The sequence below is a fragment of the Panulirus ornatus genome, chromosome 65 (assembly GCF_036320965.1).
Source record: "Panulirus ornatus isolate Po-2019 chromosome 65, ASM3632096v1, whole genome shotgun sequence".
Lineage (NCBI taxonomy): Eukaryota > Metazoa > Arthropoda > Malacostraca > Decapoda > Palinuridae > Panulirus > Panulirus ornatus.
This window is the reverse complement of record NC_092288.1, coordinates 12962323-12983563: the sequence shown is the minus strand read 5'-3', so window position 1 is coordinate 12983563 and position 21241 is coordinate 12962323. Positions and strand designations below refer to the sequence as shown.

The following is a 21241-nucleotide window of genomic DNA, read 5'->3' as shown; positions in this document are numbered from 1 at the left end:
CTACTTCTACTTATTGCTCCCACCATTTTGCCAAAAGGCAAGGTTAGCGCATAGTGCTCACTGCAGGAAAATCTTGAGTAACAAAGAATGAGCTGTGTTAGTTAATTGTTGGCAAGTGTTATGTGTAACAAGGTGAGATTTTATGTTTGTGGACTGAATGCCAATAGTCCATGTGTTTGCGAGGCAGAAAGAAAAGAGAAGCTACCCAGGTCAAAGGAGTGCCACTTGACAGCCACTGAAGTGCTGGATCACTACACAAACATCACTGACTCTCCCACTGCCCAGGTGGGTTGTACTTGTGATATTTATCCATGGTTGTTGGTTGTCTACCAATACTACTTACGTTGTGATTGTTTCTCACAATATTTGTTTATGACACGTAAGACATTTCTGAAGGGCACTGTTAAAATGGCATCAGTAGCTTAAGGAATAAATTTTTAGCAAATTATTTCCAATTGTACTCCAGTTGGTGTCATTCATGTCCAAATGGCACTACAAATATCAGATGTCAATGTGACATCATAAGTGCATGAAAGTACAAAATAGTCTTCATTGTTTGCATTGTTGAATTAGTTCAGAATTTTGAAAACTTGTATCAGGTCCTTGGGCAGTCTTTCCTAAGAGAAGAGAAAAGTAATATCTCTCAGCTCCACATCATATGGAAGAGATATAAGAGTTGAAACTAATTTTGTTTTTTCTTTATTGCCAGAACTGGACTGCATATTCAGGATGCAGTTTACTATTGCGTCTAAAGATGCAGGATTGTTTCTGATGTATGTGGACGATGTTTCTGGTTGTGAAGTAGCATTTAGTTTGCTCTTCTACATGCTGTAATGCACTATGTAGTGTTATTTAAATTGTTACTGATTATTACTCCAACATTCTCTTTATTAACTTGGAGTTGTGGATTTTTGAGCTTTTGAAAGTCATGGCTTGTATTCATATCTCCAGAAAGCATAACTTTATATTTGTCAGTGTTAGATTTCTTTTGTGTCAGGCATTACCACTCTCCAGTCTTTGATTCATCTATACCCAATGTTCTTGTTATAGATGTTCTTATATCTCCTTTGATATTGATACTTTACGTACATAAAATATTTATGGTTAACACATATCCCCTTCTGCAAAGCACAGGGTGACATTAGTTTTCCCTTTTTAGTCCACCTCTGGCCTTTTCTGTCCATGTGAACACCAAGTGAACTCTGTCTGTCATAGCTGAGTGATTGGGCATGGACCATAGGTAAAGCATACAGAGTTGTACACCTGCTTAAAGTTTTCAGGGTTATGGTCAAAGGTTAAGGTCACAAGTTCTTGTGAACTAAAATTCTGTTAATTTTGTGAAATTTACATATATAGATGTGAACCAAATTGGTACCCAAAATACTACGTAGAAAGTGCTACATTTAATTATGTTTTGGAGATAAGGATCAAAGATGAAGGTGACCAGGTCTTGGACACAGAACTTACACTAAAGGCTTGTGTATGCTATGACTTCTCAAGTGGATGCTGACAAAACTTACTCCATAGATACTGTATAAAATGCTCCTCACCTAAGTTTTTGAAGTAGTATCAGGGGTCAGGGTCATAAGGTCTTTTGTACCGATGCGATTCATTGCTAGTGTACGCAACATATGAACACTGGGTTAATGGATGTATACCAGTTGTATACATCTGATATGATAATGATATTTCTAATTCAGAATTAGATAGGAAGTTGATTGTTTGAGGTAATGGCATTTGACCATTTGTTTGATAATTATACTAAGTGCATCAGTCCACAATATCTGATGAAATGGATATTGACCATATTTGTATCAGTGCCACTTAATGCTTTGCTCTGCATCTCATTTGAGGTTGAATAATCATGAGAATAAAATGTGGATGAATTTTTGTGCATGATAACATATGATTAGATGAATGGTGATACTGATCAAACTTTTACCATAGCTGCAGCTTACTTCTGACTACCTTATAGAAGTCAAGAGTCAAAGTAATATGTACTTAGATACAACTTACTGTTTGTGCACATGATATCAGAATAAAAGATGAATGGATATTGACCAAGCTTGTGCTACAGATAAAACTCACAAAGTTCTGCATGTGATAAACATTAGGATGTCAGGGTGAAAGGTCTTATACATTGAAATGTCATGAAGTGCCTGCATACACAGTATCTGAGGAATGGGTCAGTGGATGTTCTATTCTGTTCTATTCTGTATCTCTAATGCCCCTTCACTCAAGAAACTCTCATCAAGGGGTGGCCACTGCAAAAGTCTCCGCTTATCCCTGTCCTTACATGCCTCCCTTGCTTATGCCATTCCAAGCATTCTTCCGCTATTTCTCTCCCTCCAGTATCCTTTCATCCTATTTGCCTGTCACAGGTGGTCTTCCACTCACACCAACCCTTTTGATTGTACTGTCATACACTCTCCTTGTAAACTCCCAGTCTTGCCCAAACCGCCTCAAAGTATTACGTCACCCATTCTACCCCTCCACAATTTGCTCCCTTTGCATTCCCTACCATACCACATCTTATACACCCTTTCATTTTTTTCTTCATTGCATCTAGTCATAGCACATGCTCTTCTAAAATAGCTCATTTCCACAGCTTGGATTTGTGACCTCTATGACGACGCATTCCATGTCCATGTTTCGGCTGCATAGGTCAGGGTTGGAAGGACTGTTCTATCCCTTAATCCTCTCTTCACTTCCATGTTTACACCTTTACCCTTCATTACTCTATTAAGGGACCCAATGACTCTTCTACCATGTACTGCTCTCTCCCTTATCTCTCCTTCTATATAACCACACTTACCCAGGACAGCTTGTATTTATTTATTTATTATTATACTTTGTCGCTGTCTCCCTCGTTTGCGAGTAGCGCAAGGAAACAGACGAAAGAAATGGCCCAACCCCCCCCATACACATGTATATACATACGTCCACACACGCAAATATACATACCTACACAGCTTTCCATGGTTTACCCCAGACGCTTCACATGCCTTGATTCAATCCACTGACAGCACGTCAACCCCGGTATACCACATCACTCCAGTTCACTCTATTCCTTGCCCTCCTTTCACCCTCCTGCATGTTCAGGCCCCGATCACACAAAATCTTTTTCACTCCATCTTTCCACCTCCAATTTGGTCTCCCTCTTCTGCTCGTTCCCTCCACCTCCGACACATATATCCTCTTGGTCAATCTTTCCTCACTCATTCTCTCCATGTGCCCAAACCATTTCAAAACACCCTCTTCTGCTCTCTCAACCACGCTCTTTTTATTTCCACACATCTCTCTTACCCTTACGTTACTTACTCGATCAAACCACCTCACACCACACATTGTCCTCAAACATCTCATTTCCAGCACATCCATCCTCCTGCGCACAACTCTATCCATAGCCCACGCCTCGCAACCATACAACATTGTTGGAACCACTGTTCCTTCAAACATACCCATTTTTGCTTTCCGAGATAATGTTCTCGACTTCCACACATTCTTCAAGGCTCCCAGAATTTTCGCCCCCTCCCCCACCCTATGATCCACTTCTGCTTCCATGGTTCTATCCGCTGCCAGATCCACTCCCAGATATCTAAAACACTTCACTTCCTCCAGTTTTTCTCCATTCAAAAAAAACTCACCTCCCAATTATGAGTGATAATAACACATTTCCATTGTGTGATTATTGCTTGTATTATTAGTTTATGTGTTAGGCAAGACATTTCTAAAGAAAACTATATGAGAATCCGTGTAGAATAGAAAGTAACAAATGCTGTAGGTTGATGAGCATGATAAAAGGAAAGGTAAGTGCCTGGATCAAACAACTATTATATGCTGAGTAATTATATGTTTTGATTACACATTTGTGATTATCTATCCAGTTATCTGTATCGTTGATGCCTGTTCCCTCCTGTAACTCCCTCAAGGGGGTGACCATGGCAGTAGAGCCTCCATACTTAGTGAACTCTAGTGCTACTTAGTTTTTCAGTGCCTCACCCTTAACAGGCCACTTAGTTTTTAGTGCCTCACCCTTAACAGGCCATCAGCAGGGGGCAACTTTAGCACATTGTTTGCAGAAGCTCCTACTTAATGTTCCAACTGACTACTTCGTAATGCTCCTGCCAAACGTTTCTACCTACTACTAATACCTAATGTTTCTTGCTAATGCTCCTGCCTAAATGTTCCTACCTTCTACTTCTACTTATTGCTCCCACCATTTTGCCAAAAGGCAAGGTTAGCGCATAGTGCTCACTGCAGGAAAATCTTGAGTAACAAAGAATGAGCTGTGTTAGTTAATTGTTGGCAAGTGTTATGTGTAACAAGGTGAGATTTTATGTTTGTGGACTGAATGCCAATAGTCCATGTGTTTGCGAGGCAGAAAGAAAAGAGAAGCTACCCAGGTCAAAGGAGTGCCACTTGACAGCCACTGAAGTGCTGGATCACTACACAAACATCACTGACTCTCCCACTGCCCAGGTGGGTTGTACTTGTGATATTTATCCGTGGTTGTTGGTTGTCTACCAATACTACTTACGTTGTGATTGTTTCTCACAATATTTGTTTATGACACGTAAGACATTTCTGAAGGGCACTGTTAAAATGGCATCAGTAGCTTAAGGAATAAATTTTTAGCAAATTATTTCCAATTGTACTCCAGTTGGTGTCATTCATGTCCAAATGGCACTACAAATATCAGATGTCAATGTGACATCATAAGTGCATGAAAGTACAAAATAGTCTTCATTGTTTGCATTGTTGAATTAGTTCAGAATTTTGAAAACTTGTATCAGGTCCTTGGGCAGTCTTTCCTAAGAGAAGAGAAAAGTAATATCTCTCAGCTCCACATCATATGGAAGAGATATAAGAGTTGAAACTAATTTTGTTTTTTCTTTATTGCCAGAACTGGACTGCATATTCAGGATGCAGTTTACTATTGCGTCTAAAGATGCAGGATTGTTTCTGATGTATGTGGACGATGTTTCTGGTTGTGAAGTAGCATTTAGTTTGCTCTTCTACATGCTGTAATGCACTATGTAGTGTTATTTAAATTGTTACTGATTATTACTCCAACATTCTCTTTATTAACTTGGAGTTGTGGATTTTTGAGCTTTTGAAAGTCATGGCTTGTATTCATATCTCCAGAAAGCATAACTTTATATTTGTCAGTGTTAGATTTCTTTTGTGTCAGGCATTACCACTCTCCAGTCTTTGATTCATCTATACCCAATGTTCTTGTTATAGATGTTCTTATATCTCCTTTGATATTGATACTTTACGTACATAAAATATTTATGGTTAACACATATCCCCTTCTGCAAAGCACAGGGTGACATTAGTTTTCCCTTTTTAGTCCACCTCTGGCCTTTTCTGTCCATGTGAACACCAAGTGAACTCTGTCTGTCATAGCTGAGTGATTGGGCATGGACCATAGGTAAAGCATACAGAGTTGTACACCTGCTTAAAGTTTTCAGGGTTATGGTCAAAGGTTAAGGTCACAAGTTCTTGTGAACTAAAATTCTGTTAATTTTGTGAAATTTACATATATAGATGTGAACCAAATTGGTACCCAAAATACTACATAGAAAGTGCTACATTTAATTATGTTTTGGAGATAAGGATCAAAGATGAAGGTGACCAGGTCTTGGACACAGAACTTACACTAAAGGCTTGTGTATGCTATGACTTCTCAAGTGGATGCTGACAAAACTTACTCCATAGATACTGTATAAAATGCTCCTCACCTAAGTTTTTGAAGTAGTATCAGGGGTCAGGGTCATAAGGTCTTTTGTACCGATGCGATTCATTGCTAGTGTACGCAACATATGAACACTGGGTTAATGGATGTATACCAGTTGTATACATCTGATATGATAATGATATTTCTAATTCAGAATTAGATAGGAAGTTGATTGTTAGAGGTAATGGCATTTGACCATTTGTTTGATAATTATACTAAGTGCATCAGTCCACAATATCTGATGAAATGGATATTGACCATATTTGTATCAGTGCCACTTAATGCTTTGCTCTGCATCTCATTTGAGGTTGAATAATCATGAGAATAAAATGTGGATGAATTTTTGTGCATGATAACATATGATTAGATGAATGGTGATACTGATCAAACTTTTACCATAGCTGCAGCTTACTTCTGACTACCTTATAGAAGTCAAGAGTCAAAGTAATATGTACTTAGATACAACTTACTGTTTGTGCACATGATATCAGAATAAAAGATGAATGGATATTGACCAAGCTTGTGCTACAGATAAAACTCACAAAGTTCTGCATGTGATAAACATTAGGATGTCAGGGTGAAAGGTCTTATACATTGAAATGTCATGAAGTGCCTGCATACACAGTATCTGAGGAATGGGTCAGTGGATGTTCTATTCTGTTCTATTCTGTATCTCTAATGCCCCTTCACTCAAGAAACTCTCATCAAGGGGTGGCCACTGCAAAAGTCTCCGCTTATCCCTGTCCTTACATGCCTCCCTTGCTTATGCCATTCCAAGCATTCTTCCGCTATTTCTCTCCCTCCAGTATCCTTTCATCCTATTTGCCTGTCACAGGTGGTCTTCCACTCACACCAACCCTTTTGATTGTACTGTCATACACTCTCCTTGTAAACTCCCAGTCTTGCCCAAACCGCCTCAAAGTATTACGTCACCCATTCTACCCCTCCACAATTTGCTCCCTTTGCATTCCCTACCATACCACATCTTATACACCCTTTCATTTTTTTCTTCATTGCATCTAGTCATAGCACATGCTCTTCTAAAATAGCTCATTTCCACAGCTTGGATTTGTGACCTCTATGACGACGCATTCCATGTCCATGTTTCGGCTGCATAGGTCAGGGTTGGAAGGACTGTTCTATCCCTTAATCCTCTCTTCACTTCCATGTTTACACCTTTACCCTTCATTACTCTATTAAGGGACCCAATGACTCTTCTACCATGTACTGCTCTCTCCCTTATCTCTCCTTCTATATAACCACACTTACCCAGGACAGCTTGTATTTATTTATTTATTATTATACTTTGTCGCTGTCTCCCGCGTTTGCGAGGTAGCGCAAGGAAACAGATGAAAGAAATGGCCCAACCCCCCCCCCATACACATGTATATACATACGTCCACACACGCAAATATACATACCTACACAGCTTTCCATGGTTTACCCCAGACGCTTCACATGCCCTGCTTCAATCCACTGACAGCACGTCAACCCCGGTATACCACATCGCTCCAATTCACTCTATTCCTTGCCCTCCTTTCACCCTCCTGCATGTTCAGGCCCCGATCACACAAAATCTTTTTCACTCCATCTTTCCACCTCCAATTTGGTCTCCCTCTTCTCCTTGTTCCCTCCACCTCCGACACATATATCCTCTTGGTCAATCTTTCCTCACTCATTCTCACCATGTGCCCAAACCACTTCAAAACACCCTCTTCTGCTCTCTCAACCACGCTCTTTTTATTTCCACACATCTCTCTTACCCTTACGTTACTCACTCGATCAAACCATCTCACACCACACATTGTCCTCAAACATCTCATTTCCAGCACATCCATCCTCCTGCGCACAACTCTATCCATAGCCCACGCCTCGCAACCATACAACATTGTTGGAACCACTATTCCTTCAAACATACCCATTTTTGCTTTCCGAGATAATGTTCTCGACTTCCACACATTCTTCAAGGCCCCCAGGATTTTCGCCCCCTCCCCCACCCTATGATCCACTTCCGCTTCCATGGTTCCATCCGCTGCCAGATCCACTCCCAGATATCTAAAACACTTCACTTCCTCCAGTTTTTCTCCATTCAAACTCACCTCCCAATTGACTTGACCCTCAACCCTACTGTACCTAATAACCTTGCTCTTATTCACATTTACTCTTAACTTTCTTCTTCCACACACTTTTCCAAACTCAGTCACCAGCTTCTGCAGTTTCTCACATGAATCGGCCACCAGCGCTGTATCATCAGCGAACAACAACTGACTCACTTCCCAAGCTCTCTCATCCCCAACAGACTTCATACTTGCCCCTCTTTCCAAAACTCTTGCATTTACCTCCCTAACAACCCCATCCATAAACAAATTAAACAACCATGGAGACATCACACACCCCTGCCGCAAACCTACATTCACTGAGAACCGATCACTTTCCTCTCTTCCTACACGTACACATGCCTTACATCCTCGATAAAAACTTTTCACTGCTTCTAACAACTTTCCTCCCACACCATATATTCTTAATACCTTCCACAGAGCATCTCTATCAACTCTATCATATGCCTTCTCCAGATCCATAAATGCTACATACAAATCCATTTGCTTTTCTAAGTATTTCTCACATACATTCTTCAAAGCAAACACCTGATCCACACATCCTCTACCACTTCTGAAACCACACTGCTTGTAGATACTTAAATTCTCTCACTTCGTCCAGTCTTTTTCCCTCCATATCCAAAGCACAATTTAGTACACTTTCTTTTTTCAATGTATATGGTTTTATAGAATCCATACTTTAACTCTGTTTCCTTTCAAATGCCATTACTTTACTTTTACTTGCATTTACACATATCATAAAACACAACTTTCTGCAACTCCTCCGCACTCTCCACAAACAACACAGTATCATCTGCAAACGGGCTTGCCACTAGCCACCATATTTCACTGCCACACCCCGTCTCTGCACCCCATTTCCCTAGTTTTGCATTCATCTTTATCACTCCATCCATAATTATTTTAAAAAGCAAGGGTGACATCACACAGCCCTGCCTCACACCTACATGTATCCCAAATCTTTCACTCAGCTCTCCATCCACAGTTACACATGCTTTTGCTCCATCCAGCACATCCCATAAAGCATTCCACTCAACTCTGTTATACGCTTTCTCCAGATCCATAGATTCTGCATGCAACTTCTTACCTTTCACTAAATACTTATCTGAGGTCATCTTTACTACAAAAATCTGATCAACACTTCCGTACCTTTCCTAAAACTCCCTTGCTCTTCACTTATTCTGTATTCAGTCACTTCCATCACTCTTTCAATTAATATTCTTGCTTACACTTTTCCTGTTATACATAAGATTTATTCCCTTATGATTGCTACATACATCCTTAGCACCTTTTCCTTTGAATAAAGGAATGATTGTAGGTTTCACCCAATCCTCAGGAACAACCTTCTGTTTCCATGCAAAATTACGTATAAGGTGCATCCACCCTATCACACTTTCTCCTCCATACTTCTGCATTTCAGCCATAATCCCATCCACTCCAGGTGCCTTTTCTACCTTCAGCCTCATTATTGCCCTTCTTACCTCCTTTTTAGCTATAGGCCCTTGCATTTGTATCCTCTTCCTTCCATCTGCCATACCCATGCATGTAACAACTGCCACTCCCTTCTCTCCCACACATCAGTTTGTCAAAATACTCTTTCCATCTTCCTTTCACTTCCTTTTGATTCAGCAACTCTCCTTCCTTACTCACATCAACATTTCCACTCTTGTATCAACCTCTTTCCTTTCTCATCTCCTTCCAGTATAGTTTCATATTATGCCAAAACTTTTCACTTGATTTCCTTCCAAAATCTTCATCTACTCTTTAATTACTTTCCTCTATCAGCTTCTTAACATTCCACTTACATATTTGTATTCTTACCTCCTTTTCTGAACTTCCACTGGTACTTTCCTATCGAGCAATCTACCATATGCCTTTTTCTTCTCTTCCACAGCATTTTCAATCTCTTCTGCTCTTTTCATTCCCATATCTCTCTACCTTGTATTCAACTACTGATTCTACAACCTGTAATAGTATTTCTCTAAATATTTTAAACACCTCATTCACACATGACTGCATTCCTACATTCACTTCATTGCCATCTAAGCTTTCAGTTCCCTTCCTTTCATACTCCTCCCTGCATTTTCCTGATTCATCTTCTCTCTTGCCAATGCTTTTACCTCTCCATTCTTCCTTATGCCATACCTCCACTTCTCCCTGATCCTCATCCCCACAAGAGCTGCGAAATGGTCAGTCTTCAGAGAATCCTTTCACGACTCTAGCATCTAGCATGGCCTTTCTCAATCTTTCATCCAGTGCCACATAGTCAGTCAAAGCATTTTGCTCTTCTCTTTTATCATTCCTCATCCATGTATATCTGTGAATCATCTTGTGCTGTGAAAAGGTGTTTGCAAGGAATAAACCAAGCTTATGCTGCAGGTGCTACACCAAAAGCTGATTTAATTTTCAAGGTAGGGTTCAGAGATTAGGGTCACAAGGTTATACATACTAAAATGATATTGAATGTTAATATACACAATATCTAAAGACTTAGTAGATGAATGTGGATTAGACTTGCACTACAAATACTGAGATACAGAATTCTCAGTCTCATGAATTTTTGGTAATTTGGCATTTTTGTGTACATCATGAACTTTATAAAGTTAAAGTTCATGATGTACACAAAAATGCCAGTAAATTCATGTGTGCAGATCAGAGGAATGGGTCAGTAGGTGTGGACTAGTTTTATACCTTGCATACTACTTGTAAAGGCTTTCATTAGATTATGTTTTATGGTTAGGGATCAGATTTCAATGTCATATGATCTTTGATAAAACACTAGCAAGTTCCTGTGTACACAGTATCTTATGACCAGATGATTGCATATGAACCAAACTTATACCACAAATACTGCATACAAGTTCTACTCATGATTAAGTTTTCAAGTGGGGGTCAGATGTCAAGGTTATGGGGTCTTGTGTACTAATATCTGCTAAATGCTAATGTATACAGTATCTTACTTGATGAATGGATGTGAACCGAACTTGTACCACACATATTACATACAAAGCTCTTCACCTTTAAAAGATTTAAGGTGTGGAGGCAGAGGTTGAGGTCACAGGTTATTCTGCACCAAAATTTTTTAAATGCATTGGTACTCTATCTGTAGCTTAGATGAATGGATGTGAACCAAACTTAAATGAAAGAAGCTTCATGGAGATTTATGAATTTGATAATTTTTGACTTAAGGTAAAATGTCAAGTTCAGAACATGACATTCTTTGGGATGTACAAAACCCCATGCAGGGGCTAAAGGGTTTTTCAGTAAGACCAGTTTTCTTGCTTTGATTTTCTCCAATCACTCATTCCTCCTCTGCTTAACCCATTTTCTGTATCGTGTCATTCAAATGTTGGTTCCCAAAAAGTGTCAGTTTACCACTAAAGATGATCATATTAAATTTCTAACTACTTTTCTAGTGTGAAAAGACAGTAAGTTTTCTATATCTGATGATTGCTCTCCTTAGAATATATTAAAAAAAAACGCTGAATTTATGGAAGAAAACAAATGCAGAAGATATTTGAATGTCCCTGCGTGGATGCAGGTTAGCTGGTACTGTTTATGTTTGTGATTTAACTCACTGCTTCAAGGTGGCAGCACCTTCTGGACAACTGCAGCCATTCTGTATTTAGGGGGAGTTAACATTTTTTGAAGTTCAATGCTCAAGTGATTTGTTAGTACAGAAATGCACTTTCTGTAGCGAGAGGGTTAGTACATTTCATGCTGTTATAATAAAAAGATCATGCCTCATCACCCATTTTGCCCCATTTATATACTTTAAAACATTCAGCAGCCCTCATCAATTTAGCAGTGGTTCTTTTCTGTATGATGAGTGATTTTTCCCAGAGGCTGCCCCGAGTCCACCACCTGTGGTTCATTTAATTGTACGTCCCATGAAATAAGGGAAGGATAGCCATACAGCACTTATACATAAATTTTAACGTTACCAAGTTGTCAAGTTCTTTGCCTTCTTATAGTCACTACATAGATTTTACCCACTATACCTCATTTTTAGCATATAAAGCAGAGTTTTATTGTTGTCGGCCCACTACAATAATTATTGGGTTTTTCCTCATGAGAACAGTATCAAGTGTTTTATATGTTTGCTTTGTGAGTGCACATGAATTCTGTATCAACTATTGATGGTAATGGTAAGTTTCAGCTTCCACTACCAGCATAGTTGGAGGACTTGTCCTTGTAGGAAAAAGTTATTACGTGGAGCAATTGATTTTCCCCACCCCTTGTTGTTAGTCCTCTTGTAATTTTTGTAAAGCACATTGAAATAAAGACCTAAGAATTGTTGATTACTTACTTATAATCACTGTTACAGTATTTTCATTAATTTGATATCCCAGTCATAATAATTAAGAAGGTAAAGGACCACTTACAGATTGAATTGATTTATCAGATGTTTTGCTTTGTTGGCTAGCTTTTTCCATACTCCAGTCTGATTAGAATGTAACAACAACCAGCTGTGGCCTGTTATGATAAGCCATCATCTCGTGGTTCTGATGTTTGAATAGGAAAATTTCATGGGATAAGTTTGTTACATTTTTTTAATATGTGTAAACAGGTTCTGGTCAAAGATGTTTTATGAAATGGTTATGCATACCTTCTCAAACTGTATTAAAGCACATTTTTTCATGTTCATATTACTGTAATGATAGTTTTATTTATGGTGTATATAATGTACAAATTAAGTATCATCCCAGAAAGTATTATTATTCCATTAATTCAAGTCATTTTGTATAGGTTTCATTATTCATTGTGCCACATTTGCTTGATAGCACAGTAGAATTCATTGATATATTCTTTTTGTGATGTTAGATATGAAAGTGTTTTCAGTGAAGCATTGTAGGTATGTTTATTTATCATTATGACTGTATCAAAGAGCTACAACCTAATAGCGGTAGCATTGTAAATTACATAATAGTCATCCAATTTCTTATGATCAAAAAATTCAGATGCATATAGGATGTTATGAGTTGTTGATCAGAGTGGCATCACAAACAACTACCATCACCACCCTACCTAGAAGCGTCAACCCTTTAAGAATGTGTACTCTCTCATTGTTGTTCTAGTCTAGGCGATGGTGTAAGTTACCCGGTGCGAGGCCAACAGCCCCCTTCTACCACTACTGCCACCACTACCCCTGTGCAATCCTATGGCAGCACACAGACCAGGTAGAGAGCTTCACTTACCCACCTGGCACATGCCTTGTCAGGGGAGGGTTTAACTTATTGTGGTATTTGATTTTGATTTTTAATGCATCCTCCATGCCCACTAATTCCTGGTAGATCTTTACCCATTTCTTTTCCCTAATGTCTTCTTATTTTCTTCTCATTCTTCTCCCTCTTATCTGTACCTTTTCCCATAGATCTTGTATGAGTCTTCATGATGTTGCCTTATCACTTTTTTCCATACTCTGTTCCATGGTAACATTTATGTGGCTTCTTTTCCTTTTGTCATTCTTTTCTAGACTCACTTTTTATTGAACCCCTACTCTCTGACGTATGTTATTTTCTTTTCTGTACCCACCTCATTTTTAACTAACTTATATCCTTTTTATCATCTCTCTTACCTCTTACCTCATGATTTATCCATGCTGACATCTGCCTTAACTGTATTTCAGTTTTCCTTACTGATATTTCATCTTCATTTACTGTGTTTTAGTAACAGTCTGTCACATTTTACTTGTATATCATTTGACCTTACCTGTCTCACACTTAATTTGTTGTTTTTTCCTCAAGAAGTTTATGGTATTTGTAGGTTTTCATATAGTTTTATTGTTGTCTTACCTTCTTTATATCATAAATTGATTATGTTTTCTCTAATAATCTGATAACCTATTTTATTGTCTTTTTTTGATAAACTTTTTTATTAACTTTTTTTTTCCAGCTTTTGATTTTATTGTTCTGTCATTGCTGCTATCATTTTTCTCTTCTTTTGCCCAATAATGTTATTTTTATGTATTTGTTTACTATCATCCCCTTCCAAGCCTCCTCCTCCATCCTCATTCTTCCCTTGTCAGTATCTCCTACTTTCCCTTTCCTTCCTCTACTCCTCTTCCTTCTCATCCTTTGCATTTTCTTCACTATTTCCCTTCTTTCACTCATCCTTCACTCTCCCATTTCCACTTTACTCATTATTGACCTTCCCTTCTACTTGCTCTTTTCCTCTGCCTCCTTCCTTTGTATCCTCCTCCTTCCAGTTGTCATAACCTTCTTGTGGACCATCTGGTCTCCCATTGTCTAACTTTTTCATGCACTTGCTCCTCACCCTTTCCTCTCCCTCCCCATTCACCCTCCCTCTTTTCCCAATCCCAAATCCATGCCTGTCATGTGCTTGTGGTTGTCTGGTGCAGTGTAAAATTTTCTGCTTGAAAATGGAGCCTTGAGCAATTTCTGACATGAGTTTATTCAAAATGATTTATGTAGTTGAATCTAGGCAGTCATAGTGCTTTGTTGAATTAAGTGAAACATGATGGATTAATGGAAGGTGTTATTTGCCCTATGAGCTAAGCATGACAGCCTTGTATTTTTGTGGAGCATTTGTGTAATTTCACTGAAGATTTTGCTATCATCACGAATGACTGAATTCTATTGTAGGTTAATGTAACTAATAAGAAATTAGTATTGTTCACTTGAACTCAAGCTTAAAGAAAGCTGCATGTATTGATGCTCATTGTCTTAACAGTTTTTAATGTAAGAAAATGTGATTTGAAATTCTTTTATACAGGTTTAAATGATTTGTGTGGGACAGATGAATGTCATTTCTTGAATGTTGTATAGTAACTTCAGCCTTTTTTTGTAGCAGTGAGACTTTCCATATTTCAACTATCGAATGATACTCCACATAGAAATAATTTCAAAACAGCATGGATGTAAATAATCTTAAAACTTTGATTCTTACTTTCTTTTTGTCTGAATGTTTATGAAGGTGCACAGTTCAACCACATAATCATTGCAGGTTTATTATCTTTCAACATAGGTTTTGAACATTGTTGCCCCCAAGTTTTGTAGAGAAAAAATCTGGAAAGTTTTTGTATAATGTTAAATATTTCACTGAAAAATAGAGTAAGTTACTTTTCTTAGTAAGATAACGTTGATGCTCTTTATTTCATGCATTTGATCTAGTCAGAAAATTATATGCTTCTTACATTGAAAAATAGGTCAACTTGATTCTGAAATGTGGTAGTAAAGAGTCATACAAGTGATTATTAAAATAAAACCTGGAATGTGCTGCCATTGGTGCAATGAAGATTAGATCCCCAGTACAGTCCCACTTAAACATGATCGGCACTGAAGATATTCAGCGGCACTAGACCTCTCTCACCCAAATCACTCTATAACTAACAACCCCCGAGTAGAAAGAAAAGTTTGTTCCTGCCTCACACATCTGTAATCATTAGTCACATATCTCCCTGCCTCCAACAAATATAACACACACATACTGAACTAACCTGGCAGACCCTAACAGCTGACCTTCCAACTCATTCTTAGACCCTAACCCACCAGATATACAATCATCAGAAAATACACTTCTCATACAGCATGAGTCACACTCTCCTGCAATCTCTGGACATCACCCATCGCTATAACACTATTGTTGCTATTTCAACATATCCTAAGGCTCATCATGCACACAATGCATCTACCATAAAGAAGACACCTAACACTTATTACTCAGTTGCCCTGTACTCGCTGCACATAGATGCTCACATAACATCACAATATTTTGTGACAAGTTATCCCAGCCAAAAGATGAGTGCTGCAGGAGCCTCGTAAGAATAAAAGAGACTCCTGGAGCAGGAAATAAGTAAGCAAGCAAGTATATATATATATATATATATATATATATATATATATATATATATATATATATATATATATCTTTCTTTCTTTCTTTCATACTATTCGCCATTTCCCGCATTAGCGAGGTAGCGTTGAGAACAGAGGACTGGGCCCTTGAGGGAATATCCTCACCTGGGCCCCTTCTCTGTTCCCTCTTTTGGAAAATTAAAAAAAAAAAAAAAAAGTGAGAGGGGAGGATTTCCAGCCCCCCGCTCCCTCCCCTTTTAGTCGCCTTCTACGACACGCAGGGAATACGTGGGAAGTATTCTTTCTCCCCTATCCCCAGGGATATATATATATATATATATATATATATATATATATATATATAGAAAAGAAGAGTGAATGTTGGGGTGAAGAGGGTGGTGAGAGTAAGTGAGCTTGGGAAGGAGACTTGTGTGAGGAAGTACCAGGAGAGACTGAGTACAGAATGGAAAAAGGTGAGAACAGTGGAAGTAAGGGGAGTGGGGGAGGAATGGGATGTATTTAGGGAATCAGTGATGGATTGCGCAAAAGATGCTTGTGGCATGAGAAGAGTGGGAGGTGGGTTGATTAGAAAGGGTAGTGAGTGGTGGGATGAAGAAGTAAGAGTATTAGTGAAAGAGAAGAGAGAGGCATTTGGACGATTTTTGCAGGGAAAAAATGAAATTGAGTGGGAGACGTATAAAAGAAAGAGATAGGAGGTCAAGAGAAAGGTGCAAGAGGTGAAAAAAAGGGCAAATGAGAGTTGGGGTGAGAGAGTATCATTAAATTTTAGGGAGAATAAAAAGATGTTCTGGAAGGAGGTAAATAAAGTGCGTAAGACAAGGGAGCAAATGGGAACTTCAGTGAAGTGCGCAAATGGGGAGGTGATAACAAGTAGTGGTGATGTGAGAAGGAGATGGAGTGAGTATTTTGAAGGTTTGTTGAATGTGTTTTATGATAGAGTGGCAGATATAGGGTGTTTTGGTCGAGGTGGTGTGCAAAGTGCGAGGGTTAGGGAAAATGAGTTGGTAAACAGAGAAGAGGTAGTAAAAGCTTTGTGGAAGATGAAAGCCGGCAAGGCAGCAGGTTTGGATGGTATTGCAGTGGAATTTATTAAAAAAGGGGGTGACTGTATTGTTGACTGGTTGGTAAGGTTATTTAATGTATGTATGACTCATGGTGAGGTGCCTGAGGATTGGCGGAATGCGTGCATAGTGCCATTGTACAAAGGCAAAGGGGATAAGAGTGAGTGCTCAAATTACAGAGGTATAAGTTTGTTGAGTATTCCTGGCAAATTATATGGGAGGGTATTGATTGAGAGGGTGAAGGCATGTACAGAGCATCAGATTGGGGAAGAGCAGTGTGGTTTCAGAAGTGGTAGAGGATGTGTGGATCAGGTGTTTGCTTTGAAGAATGTGTGTGAGAAATACTTAGAAAAGCAAATGGATTTGTATGTAGCATTTATGGATCTGGAGAAGGTATATGATAGAGTTGATAGAGATGCTCTGTGGAAGGTATTAAGAATATATGGTGTGGGAGGCAAGTTGTTAGAAGCAGTGAAAAGTTTTTATCGAGGATGTAAGGCATGTGTACGTGTAGGAAGAGAGGAAAGTGATTGGTTCTCAGTGAATGTAGGTTTGCGGCAGGGGTGTGTGATGTCTCCATGGTTGTTTAATTTGTTTATGGATGGGGTTGTTAGGGAGGTGAATGCAAGAGTTTTGGAAAGAGGGGCAAGTATGAAGTCTGTTGGGGATGAGAGAGCTTGGGAAGTGAGTCAGTTGTTGTTCGCTGATGATACAGTGCTGGTGGCTGATTCATGTGAGAAACTGCAGAAGCTGGTGACTGAGTTTGGCAAAGTGTGTGAAAGAAGAAAGTTAAGAGTAAATGTGAATAAGAGCAAGGTTATTAGGTACAGTAGGGTTGAGGGTCAATTCAATTGGGAGGTGAGTTTGAATGGAGAAAAACTGGAGGAAGTGAAGTGTTTTAGATATCTGGGAGTGGATCTGGCAGCGGATAGAACCATGGAAGCAGAAGTGGATCATAGGGTGGGGGAGGGGGCGAAAATTCTGGGAGCCTTGAAGAATGTGTGGAAGTCGAGAACATTATCTCGGAAAGCAAAAATGGGTATGTTTGAAGGAATAGTGGTTCCAACAATGTTGTATGGTTGCGAGGCGTGGACTATGGATAGAGTTGTGCGCAGGAGGATGGATGTGCTGGAAATGAGATGTTTGAGGACATTGTGTGGTGTGAGGTGGTTTGATCGAGTAAGTAACGTAAGGGTAAGAGAGATGTGTGGAAATAAAAAGAGCGTGGTTGAGAGAGCAGAAGAGGGTGTTTTGAAATGGTTTGGTCACATGGAGAGAATGAGTGAGGAAAGATTGACCAAGAGGATATATGTGTCGGAGGTGGAGGGAACGAGGAGAAGAGGGAGACCAAATTGGAGGTGGAAAGATGGAGTGAAAAAGATTTTGTGTGATCGTGGCCTGAACATGCAGGAGGGTGAAAGGAGGGCAAAGAATAGAGTGAATTGGAGCGATGTGGTATACCGGGGTTGACGTGCTGTCAGTGGATTGAATCAAGGCATGTGTATGGGGGTGGGTTGGGCCATTTCTTTCGTCTGTTTCCTTGCGCTACCTTGCAAACGCGGGAGACAGCGACAAAGCAGAAAAAAAAAAAAAAAAAAAAAATTTATTATACTTATTCCCTGTCTCCTTCGTTTGTGAGGTAGGGCACATGTACATACATATACATTGACAGACATATACATATATACACATGTGCATATTCATACTTGCTGCCTTCATCCATTACCGTCGCCCCTCCGCCACACATGAAATGGCACCCTCCTCCCCACGCGTGCACGCAAGTAGCTCAAGGAAAAGACAACTAAGGCCATGTCCGTTCACACTTAGTCTCTAGCTGTCATGTTTAATGCACTGAAACCTTATGTATATATATATAAACCTTTTTTTTTTTAATTATGGCCACCTCCCACCATTCTCATGCCACATGCATCTTTTGTGCAAGTCCCCACTGCTTCCCTAAATACATCCTATTCCTCACTCACTCTCCTCATGTCATTTGCTCTCACCTTTTGCCATTCTACACTAAATCTCTCCTGGTACTTCCTCACACAAGTCTCCTTTCCAAACTCACTCACTCTCACCACTCTTTTCTCCCCAACATTCTCTCTTCTTTTCTGGAAACTTCTACAAATTTTCCCCTTCGCCTCCACAAGATAGTGATCAGACATCCCTACAGCTGCCCCTCTCAGCACATTAACATCCATGAAAAGGTAAGGTTGTTAGTTAAAGAGAAAAGAGAGGCGTTTGGAAGATACTTGCGGGGAAGTAGTGCAAATAACTGGGAGATGTATAAAAGAAAGTGGCAGGATGTCAAGAGAAAGGTGCAAGGGGTGAAAAGAGGGCAAATGAGAGTTGAGATGATAGAGTATCTTTAAATTTTAGGGAAAATAAAAAGATGTTTTGGAAGGAGGTAATTTACTTGCATAAGACGAGAACAAATGACAACAACTGACTCATCTCCTGGGTCCTCTCACCCCCAGAAGATAGCACTTCTGCTCCTTTCTCCAAGACCCTTGTGTTCACTTCCTTCTCCACCCCATTTATAAACAAATTAAACAGCCTTGGTGACATAACATCCCTGCCATTTACCCACCCTCACCTGGAACCACGCCCCCTCCTCTCTTCCTTCGTGCACTCATGCCTTACTCTCTTGATGAAAACTTTTTACTGCTTTTGATAGCTTTCCTCCCACACCATATATTGACAATGCCTTCCACAGAGTATCTCTTTCAACCCTATCATATGTTCTTTGCAGAACCATAAATGCCACATACAAATCCTATTCTCTTAAGCATTTCTTGCACACATCCTTTGAAGCAGACACCTGTTCAACACATCTGCTACTCCTGAAGCCACAGTGTTTATACCCAGTCTGAACTCAGTGCATACCGCCATCCTCTCAGTCATTAATCTTCTATACAGCTCACCAGGTACACTCAACAGACTTACACCCCTGTAATTTGAGCATCCACTTTTGTCTCAATTATCTTTATACAGTGGCACTACACAGAGAAGCACTGCAGACCTCTCCATGGTTTTCTCTGGCCATGTTCCAGTTCAACCCATTGACAGTACATCGTCCTATATACTACATTGCTCCATTTCTCTCTCTCTCTCTCTCCCCCTTACACACTTCACACCCCATGCACATTAAGGTCTCAGTGACTCAAAGAGTCTTTTGCTCTTTCCTTCCATGTCATCTTTGGTCTTCCCTTCTTCCTTGCTTCCTCTGCTTCTGATCCTTATTTATTCTCCATGTGTCCCAACTATTTAGGCACAGGCTGTTCACCTTTGAAATATACCTTGATTTCTACTCTCTCTCTCTCAGTGTCATTCCTCAGTCAATCAACTCTCCTCACATCATACATTTTCTAAAGGCATATCATTTCCAACTCATCCCTCATCTTCGGTACATTTGCATTTTGGGCTCAAAACTCACATCCACAAAGCACTGTTGAGACTACTATACCATGTCATACATTCACCTTTGCCTTTACAGAAAGGATTTCTCTTTCCATATATTCCATAACATACTCAGGATCTTAACATACTCAGGATCTTAATCCCTCCTTACCTAGCCTGTGGTTCACTTCAGCTTACGAATTCTATCCAGTACCATATTCACTCCCAGGTATCTAGAAAACTCCACATCCCACAGGTTCTCACCATTCAAACTCACAATCTAACAGAACTGTCTCTCTCCTGCTAAATCTCCTTACTGTACATTTATTCACATCAGGTGCACTTACCCGTATACAATCCTTGAATTCTATCACCATCCCATTTGCTACTAATCCATCAATATCTTCAGTTTGATATTACCATCTCGTAACACTTCTGCCCTCTCAACAATGCTGTCAGGGCTGTTCAGTCCTCCTGCCTAGTTTGGCATCTCCATTTTTTTTTCCCTCTGACTGTAGTTTTTGCTCTTCTCCCTCTCGTCCTTTACCACATTCAGTGAATGCTCCACTCAATTCTACCTTGTTTTTAAGTTTCCTTGTCTGTTTAAATATCTCCTTGATAGTTGACTCCAAAGTCAAAGCCAACCATAATTGGTTGTCCCTTTATGTCTTGATTATAATGACCCATGCTTTTCCCTTCAAATCTCAATGAAATTGCATCTGACAGCTCTAAAGCTTCCAGTAGCTTTTCTATAAGCACTCCTTTTTTACTTTCTGTGTGTGTATGTGATTACTTATTTCTCTTGTGTGGTTTGGGAGTTTTCATGTGGGGCCCCATCTCTTGAACATTCTCTGTTATCATACAACTTCTTAAGTTTATGTATGGCATCTTTATTAACTATGTCCTTAGTCATTTATTGCTATTCTTCTACCGGTCTTATACTATGAAAATGCTGCTTCACATCTTTTTTTAACAAGTTTCTATCCGAATTTCATGTTATTTGAAGAACTGTTCAGTCAGTGTCATTGGTCTGTTTTAAAAGCAAAGGTTGTGATCAGGTCTCCCTTACTCTTCTTTCTTCTA

General features: G+C 39.4%; 1 protein-coding gene across 5 annotated transcripts in view; it reads left to right on the top strand.

Moving 5' to 3' along the window:
- Positions 1-21241, top strand: part of LOC139746591 (palmitoyltransferase ZDHHC20-B-like) — a 111188-nt gene that overhangs the window by 47556 nt on the left and 42391 nt on the right. For 4 of the 5 annotated variants that reach the window (XM_071657985.1, XM_071657987.1, XM_071657986.1 and 1 more), the window contains exon 10: positions 12936-13037. The exons of the other annotated variant lie outside the window; for it this stretch is intronic. In XM_071657985.1, the coding sequence (XP_071514086.1) occupies positions 12936-13037 (102 nt within the window). The remainder of the gene's footprint in view (positions 1-12935; positions 13038-21241) is intronic. 5 annotated transcript variants of the gene reach the window in all.